We start from the raw sequence: 13,181 nt of genomic DNA on the forward strand, positions 1-13,181 counted from the left end.
CCCCAGCAGCTGTATGTGGAGGAGTGGGAAATCAGACCTGGTCCGCACTCCTAACCACTACAAAACTGGGTCTCCAAAAGCATGGAGGGACTGTGGCTTAGTAGGAGAGGTCCCCAGTTCAATCAATTCCTGGTGTCTCTTCACAGAGCAGGTTAAAGGGAAGACCATTCTTTTCTGGCAGAGCTGTTGCCAGTCAGGGGAGATGATGCTGAGCTACATTTGCTGCTCTTCCGACTGGCTACAGGGTGCCTGCCTTTCCTGTTATCACAGGACAAAATTTAAGTGCTCTGGATAGCTCCTTTCGATGCTTCTGCCACTAGCAGGAACCCAGTAAAAGACTCAAGAGTTAAAATGGCAGAATAAACTGCCAAAGATGCAAGGGTGTAAGCATTCATTCCAGCCGTGTGACTTGTGATAAGCTGCAGAAATCTGGGGGGTGGGAAAGAAGTGTTCTTTGGAGGCAAAGCTTGGGGATTTCCATGAGTACAAAGTGTGTGCGTCCCTCATTATGCTGCTTCCGGTTGTGCCTTTCTCATGTTTGGCCCATTCTGCTGAGCTCTGAGATCACTCCGGGCCTTGGTAATATGATCTAGTATCTGAATTGGCAAGCCATGGCTTGTGACTCCTTATTGATCAAGAACTGAGGGAGGGCGTAAAAAGCAGTCAGACACCTCTCTGAGATGCACCGATCCAGCTTTGACTGAAGACTTCCCTTCCTCCAATTTCTTTTATTTTTGCAATAAAAGGAGTCAGTAGATACCATAAGGAATGAGAATCAAAAGAGGGCAATCTTTTTAAAAACTCACTCAGACTCACTGAGACTCAGATTTCAAAATTCAGCAATGCAGAAGACCAGTATGAAGAAATTAAAAGAAGAAGACTGCAGATTTATACCCCGCCCTTCTCTCTGAATTAGAGACTCAGAGCGGCTTACAATCTCCTATATCTTCCTCCCCCACAACAGACACCCTGTGAGGTGGGTGGGGCTGAGAGGGCTCTCAAAGTAGCTGCCCTTTCAAGGACAACTCCTGCGATAGGTATGGCTGACCCAAGGCCATTCCAGCAGCTGTAAATGGAGGAATGGGGAACCAAACCTGGTTCTCCCAGATAAGAGTCCACACACTTAACCACTACACCAAACTGGCTCTCCAGAAATTTACTATTTCTTCTGAAAAAGAAGATCAGTGCAAATGGCTTTGATACAGTATATGGACTTAGGCAATCAGGGTCAATCAAAGCAATGAAGCAGAATCAGACAATGTTCAAACAAAAGCAAAGGGTTCAGCTGAGCCAGCTCTGCCCATCACCCAAGTTGCCTCCACCCCACAGTCTCCCCACCCGGGTTTTGTCCTTGAAGGTCCCCAGGTTCACATCATTTTTGTGTGTGGTCAAAGTCAACCCACCTGCTCCCTTTTTCACCCGCAGCAAAAGCCAACATGCGTTTAAGTAATTCTTTTGAAAGAGGGCTGTTTGAATTCTTGCAGCATTTAGTCAAAGACATTTATTTATTTGTTTGTTTAATTTACTTTGGGTTTATATCTCGCCCCCTCCGCAAGCGGACTCTGGGTGGCTAACAATCATCGTAAAAGATTTTAAAATTACAGTTGTAAAAAGATTTTTAAAAAACCATCTATAGATAATTTAAAAGACCGAGCATTTTGTGCTATGAAAAAGATTTTGTTAACCAGGCGGTTTCTATAGATATCTCAGTTCTCAGTTCTTCTGTTAGCGGTCTTGCAGGTAGTCTTGCTCAGCGGCATAGCTGTGGCAGCCTCATCCCCCAGCATTCAGCTCTGCTTTGCTCTTTCGATAGACAACTTAATACCTGTCTTAGCGAGTCAATTAGCTGAAAACGAAAGGATGGGATTGACGCTTTTTTTTCCATTGAACATTCCATTTATTTATTTATTTGTTGGACACCAGCATCCCTCAAGCAGTGCTGCCCAGCGGATTGAAATCTCAAGGTGCATTTAAATTTCTGACAGCGCCAGCTGTGCATTGGCATGACATCTGAGGCAAGCCATCGTTTCCCCCCCCCCCCTAAGCATTTAGATAGTAAGCTCCTTGGGGCAGAGTCCTGTCTTTATTGCTTGCGTTCGCTTCAAAGCACCGAGTACCAGAACAACGCTGCATAAATTTGTAAGAGACCCCGGTAGAAAACAAAACTCCATCCGTGAGCTGCAGCAAGATGTATCCGATGGTTTTAGCTTTCTCCTGCAGTCTCAGCTTATGAGATTTTGAGGTTCAGGAACAGGATCTCCGGAAGTCTTTCCTTCCCTATCCCACCCTTCAGTCTCATCAAGGGCTTCAAACTCTGGGGCAGTTCTTTTAATGTGTGTGTATAAAACGACAGAGAGAGAGAGAGAGAGAATGCCAGTGGCAGAGATGAGATGCCTTGATTGTTTCTTTCAAGCTTCGCTTCCCAGCCCGTGGCTTCTTTTGAGATGAGCTTGGCAAAGGAGCCAGCAAAAGCAGATAAAAACATCTGGCTTCATTATGTAGAATTATTCACAAACCGTTTCCGCCTTGCTTTATGTAAGCTCGTGGCCTAACGGGGAGTTGCTTCCCCCCTTTTCTGATTTCCCCTGGGAATAATCCACAGAGAGAGAGAGAGCCCCCTGGGGGGCTCTTTTCCACTATGATGGCTGAAATCTAATGTGCTTGGGTCTTGCACCCAATCCCCTTTCCTTTCCTTTTCAAGACCCCCGCCCCCCCCCCCCCCACCTCCACCTTTTTGCTGTGTGCTCCTGGGACTTGTTCTCTTCCAGAATCTGAGGCTATCGATTGAAGAGAAGCAAACACGACATGCAGTTAGTTCTGCAAGAAAAAGTCACAGTAAGCAGTCAGGGCTCACCCCACCCACTTGAGTATAGCATTCAGCCAAACTGGGGGAAAAAATAACAAAAAAAGGTTATCCTATCTGTCCATCTCCTGAATGAGGGCAGGCTCAACAATTTTGTCCCAGAATAGAGAGGCGTGTGAAAGTTTGGGTCGTTTTAGGATTGACAGCTTTACATCGTTCCGTTGCTATTCTGCTGCAGTTAACCCTTGAGCAAGACGCGCTCGCTTTAAGGAGGAGGACGTGGTATTGAGTTGCAACCGATCTGCTCTGACCCCAGCCATGGGGTATTCTAGGCAAGAGATAAGCAGAGGTGGTGTGTCACTGCCTTCCCTCCTCTAGCAACCCTCTTTGGCGGTCTCCCGGCCAAGCATGGAACCTGGGCACTGATGAGATCAAGCTAACCTGGGCTATAAGTGCATGGGATAGAGAAGATAGAGAAAGAAGTACTTTTCTCCCTTTAGCCAGATTGGTGTAGTGGTTGGAAGCATGGACTCTAATCTGGGAGAACTGAGAAAATGATATTGGAAGAAGATATTGAATTTATATCCCACCCCATACTCTGAATCTCAGAGTCAGAGCGGTCACAGTCTCATTTACCTCCCCCCCCTCCCACAACAGACACCCTGTGAGGTGGGTGGGGCTGAGAGGGCTCTCACAGCAGCTGCCCTTTCAAGGACAGTCTACAAGAGCTATGGCTGACCCAAGGCCATTCCAGCCGGTGCAAGTGGAGGAGTGGGGAATCAAACCCACTTCTCCCAGATAAGAGTCTCCGCACTTAACCACTACACCAAACTGGCTCTCAACTGGGTTTGATTCTCCACTCCTCCACATGCAGCCGGCTGGGTGACCCTGGATCAGTCCCAATTCTCTCTGAGCTGTTCTCTCACGAGCAGTTCCCTCAGAGCTCTCTCAGCTCCACCTGCCTCACAGTGTGCCTGATGCGGGGACAAAAAAGGAAGGAGATTGTAAGACGCTCTGAGCCTCTGAGTGAAGGGCAGGGTAATAATCCAGTATCATCATCATCATCATCATCATCCTGAGGTCACCATTGGCTGGTTCTTCTTCTGGAGCAGCTTCCTTACAAGTTTGGGATTTTGCTGTTAGAAAAAAAAAAAATTCACCCGGGGGAGGAGATTGGGGGAAAGAAGAAAAAAACATGACAGAGTTTTTTCAGTTCCTTGGGCAGTACTAGACCTCGGAATTATCCAGTGAATGCTTGGCAGACTTTTCCACCCAACACATTATAAACCTGTAGAATTCGCTGTCTTAAGATGTCCTGCTGGCTGCTGGTTTTTGGAGACGACCGGATGAACTGGTGGTGGTGAAGTCACATCTGTGCCCGCCAGGGGGCCAAACGAAGCCTCCAGCTGGCCTGCATGTGCAGTGGTGGCGGGTCTGCTTTTGTCAAAACTCGCCAAATCCAGCTTTCCTCCCTGTGAGAGGCAGCTGCGGTGCAGCGGTTAAGAGTGGTGGACTCGGATCTGGAGAACTGGGTTTGATTCCCCACTCCTCTACGTGCAGCCAGCTGGGTGACCTTGGGCCAGTCACAGTTCTCTCGGAGCTGTTCTCTCAAGAGCAGTTCTCTCAGAGCTCTCTCAGCCCCACCTACCTCAAAGGGTGTCTTTTTGGGGGAGAGGAAGGGTAGGTGATTGAAAGCCCCTCTTGAGACTCCTTTTCGGTAACGAAAGGTGGGCTATAAAACCAACCCTCCTTCTTCCTGTAGGCTTTTTTGGGTTTCAGGTTTTTCTGCTGGTTCTTTCCTCTGCTGTGTTTTGCACTCGCTCCATGCACTGTGCACCTGCTCCCCTCATGGTGAATGAACAGGGTCTGTATGTGTGTGCGTTTTGCAGTGTCTGTCATGAATCACACTCTTTTTTTTCTGAGGCCTGAAATGAACTTTTCTCTCTCTCTCTCTCTTTCTCTCTCCCCCACTTTCTCTTCTCTCTCTCTCTCTCTTCTTTTTCTCTCTTGCAGCTTGGCAGTGACCTTGGCGGGGGAATTGGAGGAAGCCCTGCAGTAAGTGGCCGCCATTCATTTTTCAGATCTTGTTAAAAAAAAAAGAGGAAAAGTCCTTTACACTGCTCCCCCCCCCCAATCCCCCACCTGCTTCTTCTCACCCACAAAGCACCTGAAATTGAGTTTAGCAAAGTGTTCAATGAAGTAGATGGCTAAAATCCAGTGGTTCTTAAAACACTGCTGCTATGGGTATCGCTCGGTTAGGGTTCCCAACACGGTAGATGCTGGGAGCTTCAGGTGGGTGATGCCTGGGGAGGGTGGGATTTGGGAAGGATGTGATGACACTTCCAGGTGATGCTTTAGGCTGCCTCCCCTAGACTCAATGGTAATACTTTCGAGACTAGGGGAGATTCCTAGAGAGCATTGCTGTGTGGAGGCCATTTTTTACCTCCCGCTCCCCAGGAGTGGGAAATTGGGACTGTGGGAGAATAAATGGGAGACATACCCCAAATCAAAACTATGAACTGCCCAGGCCTCCCTCATTTTGCAAGGGTGACCACCAAGAACCAGTGTGGTGTGGGGGTTAGATTATCACACGAGGAATGGAGAGACCAGGGTTCCAAACTTACTAGTTAGCAGGGGTAGAATTCTAGCAGGAGCTGCTTTGCATATTAGGCCACACACCCCTGATGTAGCCAGTCCTCCTGGAGCTTACAAAAAAGAGCCTTCTAAGCTCTTGGATGATTGGCCTACATCCAGGGGTGTGTGCAAAGGAGCTCCTGCTAGAATTCCACCCCTGCTACTTAGTCTATGGTCAGTTGTTCTCAGCCCAACTGAATGAACGAGGTAAGTGTTTTACGGATTCAGCAGGTGATCCTTGGAAGAAGAGTGAATATCCTCAGGTCCTTGGAAGAAAAGTGCAGTAGAAAACAGATATTCAAGCAAGGTTGTAACATCTGGTGAAGGAGCATGATAATACCCACACCATCCCACCACCACTGCCACATACTCTGGACATCCACATGTTGGATGCATGCTGGGAAAGGGCCTGATGTGCAGCCCTTGCACTTTCCCTTTCAGTTTTGAGACATGACATGAGTTGGTCTGAGCATGCAGGACCTGATTCCAGGTTGGCATCCATTTCCCCTACTGGGGCCTGTTGATTCTGGGGCAGTGAGGCCTCCTGGCTAAGTGGATCTGCCAGCCAGGGTCCTCTTTTTCAGGCAGGAGCGCGGGGGGGGGGGGGGGGGGGGGGCGGAAACGGGAGGAAATGACATCACGGCATTGTGTGATGTCATTCTTCCCCATTCCCAGTTTTGCTCCCATCACTCCCTGGAATGAGGGCAGGGGCCGGAGTAGCAGGCATGGGAGGCAGCCGCAGTGGGCAATTTGATAAAGTCAGTGGGTGAATTATTCTGGCCCCTTCTTGTTATAGGAGGGGCTGCTGCCCAAGGGGCTGGATCACAACACAAATCACTGTCTTGGCTTCCCATGGGGAGTCTCCTAGTCCTCAAGCGCATAGTACGTCAGAGCATGCATACTCAGAGGAAAGCACTACTGTGGTTCGACTTACCAAAGGACAGATGACCCTCTGAAAGACACCTGCTGTTGTCTGCCACAATTCATATGATCCATCTGCTAATTAAGCACAAGACACGGGCCAGGGTACCCCCCCCCCCCCCACTGGGTGCTGAACGCTTCAAAGCGTTACAAAAATCTTACGATTTTCAAGGAACCAGATGGTGGGGTGTGTGTGGAACCTGAGCATTCCAGTGAGAGGGACAGATATTTGTCAGTTATCCCACTTTCCGCCTTGGGCTAGGATATCTTAGAGCTCTTCTAGGATATCTTAGAGCTCATCCCCAACCACCGGGCCGTGGACTGCCGCCGGTCCGTGGCCTGTTAGCAACCGGGCCGCGGAGTGAGGCAGAGGCGCTGCACCACCCCTTTCGCCCACCCAGGACCTGGGTGGACAAAAGAGGCAGCACAGACCCACTCTGAAGCACCACCTCTTTCATCCACCTGGGTCCCGGGTGGCCGGAAGGGGCAGCACGGCAGCAACCATTGCCTACTCTTCATTTAAAGGCCCCCCATGGGGGGCAACGAAAAGTCCATGCCCCATCCCTGCCCCCCCCCTCCCCACACACAGCGGTCCGTGGAAAAATTGGCTTCCACAAAATCAGTCGCTGGTGCCAAAAAGGTTGGGAGCCACTGCTTTACACTGGGAGGCCATGAAGCCAGGCCTTGGGGAACAAGAGGAGACAGCAGGCAGGAAGAAAAATCAGGCCCCTGCCCTCTCCAGGTCCTTTTGCTCCTACGGTTCTAGGACTCTGGCACCCCTGTTGCCTGTCATTCCTTGGTATCTGCAATATTCTTTCTCCCCGTTCCCCCCCCCCCCCCAAACATATGGCTGTATTTTGGCACGTGCTCAAGAACTCACAAATGGAGATGAGCTCCTGGAGGAGAAGCTGATTAGTTCATCTTGGGGCCGAATGCCCTCTCCCTACCGCAGCGTTCCCCTCCAGAGATCTCTCGTGCCCGGGAAGACGGGAGGAGTTATGAGTGGCGGTTTTGAGGATAATCGTGGGGTGAAGGTGATGGGGAGATGATTGCGGGGATTAAGTCCTGGAGTGCATCGGAATGCATATGCATTATTTAGCACTCCTGATAATTCAGCGAGCCGCCCCGTAAAGAGCTTTAAAATATTCAGGATATTGCGCAAGTTCATGCTTTATTCAATAAGGCATCTGCTGCGTGTGAAGTGTTAAGCGTGTCCCTTTTCTTCTGCCACCGCTTCCAGGTGGGACAAACCTTCATCCCCTCGTCGGTGCCTGCGACCTTTGCCCCGTCGCCCACCCCGGCAGTGGTCAGCAGCGGCCTCAACGACCTCTTCGAGCTCTCCTCTGGCATCGGCATGGTGCCCGGCGGATACGTGTCCCCCAAATCGGTATGCGAGACCAATGCGGCCCCCCCAGACTCACTTCTGTGTTGCACAACACCTTCCCCTTTCCACGCACTTTCCCCTTCTGCTTTGCTTCACTGAAATAAGAACATAAGAGAAGCCATGTTGGATCAGGTTAATGGCCCATCCAGTCCAACACTCTGTGTCACACAGTGGCCAAAAAAACAACCAAGCGCCATCAAGAGGTCCATCAGCGGGGCCAGGACACTTGAAGCCCTCCTACTGTGTTCCCACTGTGCCCCCCCCCATCCAAGCATCAAGAATACAGAGCATCATTGTCCCAGACAGAAAGTTCCAACAATACACTGTGGCTAATAGCTACTGATGGACCTCTGCTCCATATGATTATCCAATCCTCTCTTGAAGCTCTTCAAGCTGTGGGCACCCGCAACTTTTCTCTGGCTTTTCCAGGCCGCCTGTGTCTTCTCTGTCCAAATCAAAATAGGTTCTGTCAGGGTTGATGGCGGTTTCCTGAGCCAAGCTCCGTTCACCCCTGACCACTTGTTTCCCCAATACCTTGCCAGGTCTGGCTGCCCGCAGTGAAGGCCAAAGGGCTGGAGATCTCTGGGACGTTTGGCCACCGGCAAGGACACATCTACATGGACATGAGCTTCAGCAACAAGGCTCTGCAGCACATGACAGACTTCGCCATTCAGTTCAATAAGAACAGGTAAGGGCAGGGGAGGAGTGGCTGCGGCTCCGCTGCAGAAAGTCCCAGGTTCAATCCCCGGCATCTTGGGATGAAAGTATCAAGTAGCAGGTGACTCAAAAGTCCTCTTACCTGAGATGCTGGAGAGATGCTGCTGGTCTGAGTAGACGGTACTGACTTTGACGAACCAAGGCTCTGATGCAGCATAAGGCAGCTTCCTGTGTTCAGTGGGACTCTGTGGAAGTGCCTTGGCAGCCTGGTGGTAACCTTTAGAGCCAGTTTGGTGTAGTGGTTAAGTGTGTGGACTCTTTATCCGGGAGAACTGGGTTTGATTCCCCACTCCTCCACTTGCAGCTGCTGGAATGGCCTTGGTCAGCCATACCTATCGCAGGAGTTGTCCTTGAAAGGGCAGCTTCTGGGAGAGCCCTCTCAGTCCCACCCACCTCACAGGGTGTCTGTGGGGGGAGAAGATATAGGAGACTGTAAGCCGCTCTGAGACTCTGATTCAGAGAAAAGGGGGGATATAAATCTGCAGTCGTCATCTTCCTCCTCCTCCTCCTTTTTTCTTCCTCCTTCCTCCTTCTTTCTCATTTTCTGGCCAGCTGAGTGCTCTGGAGAAGGGCTCCACTTCCCAGAACAGGCTCCGGCCTTCTCAGCAGCCACGTGAAAGTTCCTTGACCAGCAAGTCAGGAACCGATGGGATGGTGTTGAGAGGGTTGGCCTGGAAGGATCTGGGTTCAACCCTCCCCCCTCGGCCATTATTCTCACTGGGGGATCTTGGGCCAGTCACTCATCCCGACCTAACTTTTCACAGAGCTGTCGCGAGGGTAAAATGGGAAGGGCAGAGCTTGTGGGCCCTGCCATGATCTCCTTGAGTGGAAGGCTGGGATAAATACATAAAAGAATGGGGGAGAAAGCCTCTTCTAGTTTGAAAAGCCTTAATTTAATCAGATGTACTTGGGAAAGTCCTTGTTATGTCCAAGGGGACAAAATGTGCATTTTAATAAGATGGAAGGGTGGTGGAGCTGTGCTGAAATCTGCAGAGCAAGGCGGAAAGAATAACTCAAGTAGTGTGGTTCACCGACGCAAGCAAAGCTTCTGAAATACATCATGGTGTTGTGTTTGGAGTGTCAGACTTGAATCTGGGAGAACCAGGCTCGAATCCCCGTTCGCCGTGGAAGCTTGCTGGCTGACTGCAGATGCACAGTCAGCCCTTACCTACATCCTAAGGCTTTGAAATTTGTTTATTTGCTTCATTTGCACCCTGTCTTCCTCCCCAGTGGAGACTCGAAGGAACTTACATCCTTATTCTGATTTTATTGTGATCTTAATTTAAATTGTTGTACTCCGCTCTGAGCCCCCCAAAAGGGGGAAGGGGCGGAATAGAAATAAACTAATAATAATAATTCTCCTTGCCTCCATTTTATCTTCGTAACAACCCTATGCGGTACGTTAGGCTGAGAGAAAGTGGCAGGCCCGAGATCACCCAGCCAGCTTCCAGGGCAGAAGTAGGGATTCGAACTTGGGTCTTCCGGGTAACAGTTTGACACTCTTAACCTCTACATGATCTCGTACTGGATAAAACGGACGAGTGGAGAATGTTCCCCTGCAAAGGAGAAAAGGGAGATAAAAAGAAATCAGGGCTGGAACCGGCAGTGGGCACTGGAGGCGGTGCCCCCTATAGAATCTGCACCCCATCTTTCCTGATTGAAAGAAATCAATTAAATAAATGCCTTCTTTTCAAGGAAATCAGGGTTTTCCCTTTCTTCGCTTTCCCCTGGCATTATCCCTGTTCGTCTGAGTGAGAATGACAGGGCCCACTAGTTCCTGAGCCCTCCCCAGTCCATCCTGCAGAATTTGGATTTTTCTTTTTATTTGAAAAGCACAAGCCATCCACAACCCTGCAAATAATCGGCGCTTAACTTCAGGGCAGGAAAGCGCTGAGCCAGAGCGAGCATGGTCTGGAAGGCGGAGAGAGAGAGGTGTGTGTGTCTGGTTCTCGCTCAGTGCTGGAGAACGGCAGCTGCCGGGAGCCACCTGGGAGAAGAGGCTGACGTTGGGATGCAGAATAGCTCTCTGGAAAGTCTGCAGCACCAACCCGGCTCCTTCCCTGTGGAGGGGAGGAGAGGTTGCAGCAGGCAGGCGGTTGGCTTAATGCGGGCAAGAGATCAGACCACTGGCCAATAAAGCATGACAATGTCTATCTTTTCCCGTGTCTGCCTTTCCCTTCCATGAATCCTAAGGCTCCCTTTGTTTAAAAAGTCTTTTATTAAATTGGCCATTTCATCCGTGACCATGCAGTAGTGCTTTCGCCCATTCCCCAACATACGAATCGAACCAAGTTAAGTCTTAATGCTGCTTCTAGAACTTGCTTGGGCTTTGGCAAGCCTCCAAGGGGGAAGAGGCAAACAAAGGTGGGCTTGGAAAAGGAATGGCTTCCTTGTTGTTCTCATTGAACAAGTAAACTCAGAGAGGAGGGAGGTTGTGCACTCATGCTGAATCCAACAGCCTTAAACATCTGGATCCAGCTGTATGTAGAGGCATCCAAAGCCTCTGACCCACAAACCCGAAACCCAGCATTGACAGAACTCGAATCCTGTGCCAAGCAAAGCTGGATTCTGCAAGCTGCATAAATTACGTCAATGGGAGGGACGGTGGCTCAGTGGTAGAGCATCTGCTTGGTAAGCAGAAGGTCCCAGGTTCAATCCCCGCCATCTCCCAACTAAAAAAAAGGGTCCAGGCAAATAGGCGTGAAAAACCTCAGCTTGAGACCCTGGAGAGCCACTGCCAGTCTGAGCGGACAATACTGACTGATGGACCGAGGGTCTGATTCAGTATAAGGCAGTTCAGTATGTTCAATGAAACTGGTTTGTATGCATGTGTATAATTCTGCATAGGTCATTTATTTTATTTATTTATTTAAGTTATGTTTATATCCCGCCCATTCCATACTGACTCAAGGCGGCCAACAGCATAAAATAGACAGTAAACAAAACAATATTAAAACATTAAAGCAATATTAAAACATTAAAGCTATCAGATAAATAACAATGGTGCTACTTCAGGCAGATCATATAATAATTTCTTTCTCACGCGCACAGATCCTGGGCAGTTAGTAATAAAAGCTCTATGGATGCAGATGTGGTGGCAGCCCTCCCCCATTAGACGTTATATGCCATCCCAAAACAGTTCAGTCTTGCAGGCCCTGCGGAACTGCGATAAATCCCGCAGGGCCCTGATGGCTTCTGGAAGGGTGTTCCAAAGTATTGGGGCCGCAACCGAGAAGGCTCTTGCTCTGGTGGAGTTGAGCCTAGACTCCTTTAGCCCAGGGACAGCCAAAAGATTTTGAGAACTTGATCTCTGTGCTCTCTGGCGAACATGTGGGGCAAGGCAGTCCCACAGATGGGTAGGTCTTAGGCCATATAGGGCTTTGAAGGTTAATACCAGGACCTTGAAACGGATTCGGTACGCAACAGGCAGCCAGTGCAGCGCTCTCAGCACAGGCTGAATGTGCTCCTGACGAGGAAGCCCCGTTAGTAGCCTGGCTGCAGCATTCTGCACCAGCTGCAATCAGTAGTCCTGGGGAGAGAGCCGGGGCAACCATCCTCCCTCCATGACCCCTCGCAATCTTTGTACACTAAACCTCTGCCCATCTTCTGATTTCTCCAAGCATAGCCCGCCCACTTGCAGGTATGCATGGGTATCCATGAGGACTAGAAACCCGCTATTAAAAAAACCCTGCCCATTTGTTAGGAACCAGAATTCCATTCCCAGTTCTGTGCTGAGCGTTTTGGCAGAATCCTGGAAAACATTTCCCCACCTGCAGCTTATCTCAGGTCATAAGAACATAAGAAGAACCCTGCTGGATCAGACCAGTGGTCCATCCGGTCCAGCATCCTGTCTCATACAGCAGCCATCCGGTTCCTCCAGAGAGCCTTCCCCTGCTGTTACCTCCTGGCTCTGGGATTCAGAGGCTCAGTCTCATCAGCCTTGCCGAATTGGAATATGAAATTAATTTAGGGGCAGCAGGGGAGACCGATGCTGAAATTACCGGCAGCCTTTTTTGAGAGAAGCATCTCGGCTTGCTCTTGGAGCATACCGCGGGGCCAAATCCACCAGGAGGCTCTTTCGGGCAGGGCTGTTGGTATTAACAATTAAGCAAGAAGAGCGTGCAGAGAGTTCAGGGCTTGCATGCTAGACTGCATATGGATCAAACTCCCGGCTGGAGGGGCACGCCTCTCCGCTTCTCAGTAAAGGCAGCTCTCTGCAGAGTCTCCCCTGCACAGCTACTTTTGGAACTCTCTCGTCGGGGCTGGAAAAGCGCCGGGGAGGCCAAGCCTCAGCGAAAACCAGGCTCCAGCTGCCGCGTGAGTACGTCTGGCAGGGAGCTGCAAAGGAATGCCTCATTTGTTTGTCATTTCCACCTCCTGGATGTAAATACCTGATTTTATATATTATCCCACAGGCATAATAACCCGGTTGCCAGATTCTGTAGTTTTTGGTCATCGGGGAGTTGCTTGGTATCAGTTCAAGAACACATTTGTCAGACGTACTGCAGAGTGAGCTCATGGAACTCACTGCCGGAAGACGATGCGGTGGCCGTTTGTTTAGATAGCATTTCTTGGAAGGGAGGGTGAGAATTAGGCACATTCGTGGCTGCGTCTTGTCCGGGGCTGGTAGCCAGAGGCTGGGTCCAGCGATCTGCAGACCTTGCGGAGGAAGGATTTTCCTGCCTCGCCGCAGCCCACTGAACCTCCCTGAATTGTGTTCTC

General features: G+C 50.0%; 1 protein-coding gene across 1 annotated transcript in view; it reads left to right on the forward strand.

Moving 5' to 3' along the window:
- The window catches only part of AP2B1 (adaptor related protein complex 2 subunit beta 1), a 114,854-nt gene that overhangs the window by 63,639 nt on the left and 38,034 nt on the right, over window positions 1-13,181 (forward strand). The window contains exons 15-17 of the mRNA XM_060258794.1: window positions 4,817-4,858; window positions 7,599-7,745; window positions 8,285-8,430. Of these exons, the coding sequence (XP_060114777.1) occupies window positions 4,817-4,858; window positions 7,599-7,745; window positions 8,285-8,430 (335 nt within the window). The remainder of the gene's footprint in view (window positions 1-4,816; window positions 4,859-7,598; window positions 7,746-8,284; window positions 8,431-13,181) is intronic.

Source organism: Heteronotia binoei, chromosome 18 (assembly GCF_032191835.1).
Source record: "Heteronotia binoei isolate CCM8104 ecotype False Entrance Well chromosome 18, APGP_CSIRO_Hbin_v1, whole genome shotgun sequence".
Classification (NCBI taxonomy): domain Eukaryota; kingdom Metazoa; phylum Chordata; class Lepidosauria; order Squamata; family Gekkonidae; genus Heteronotia; species Heteronotia binoei.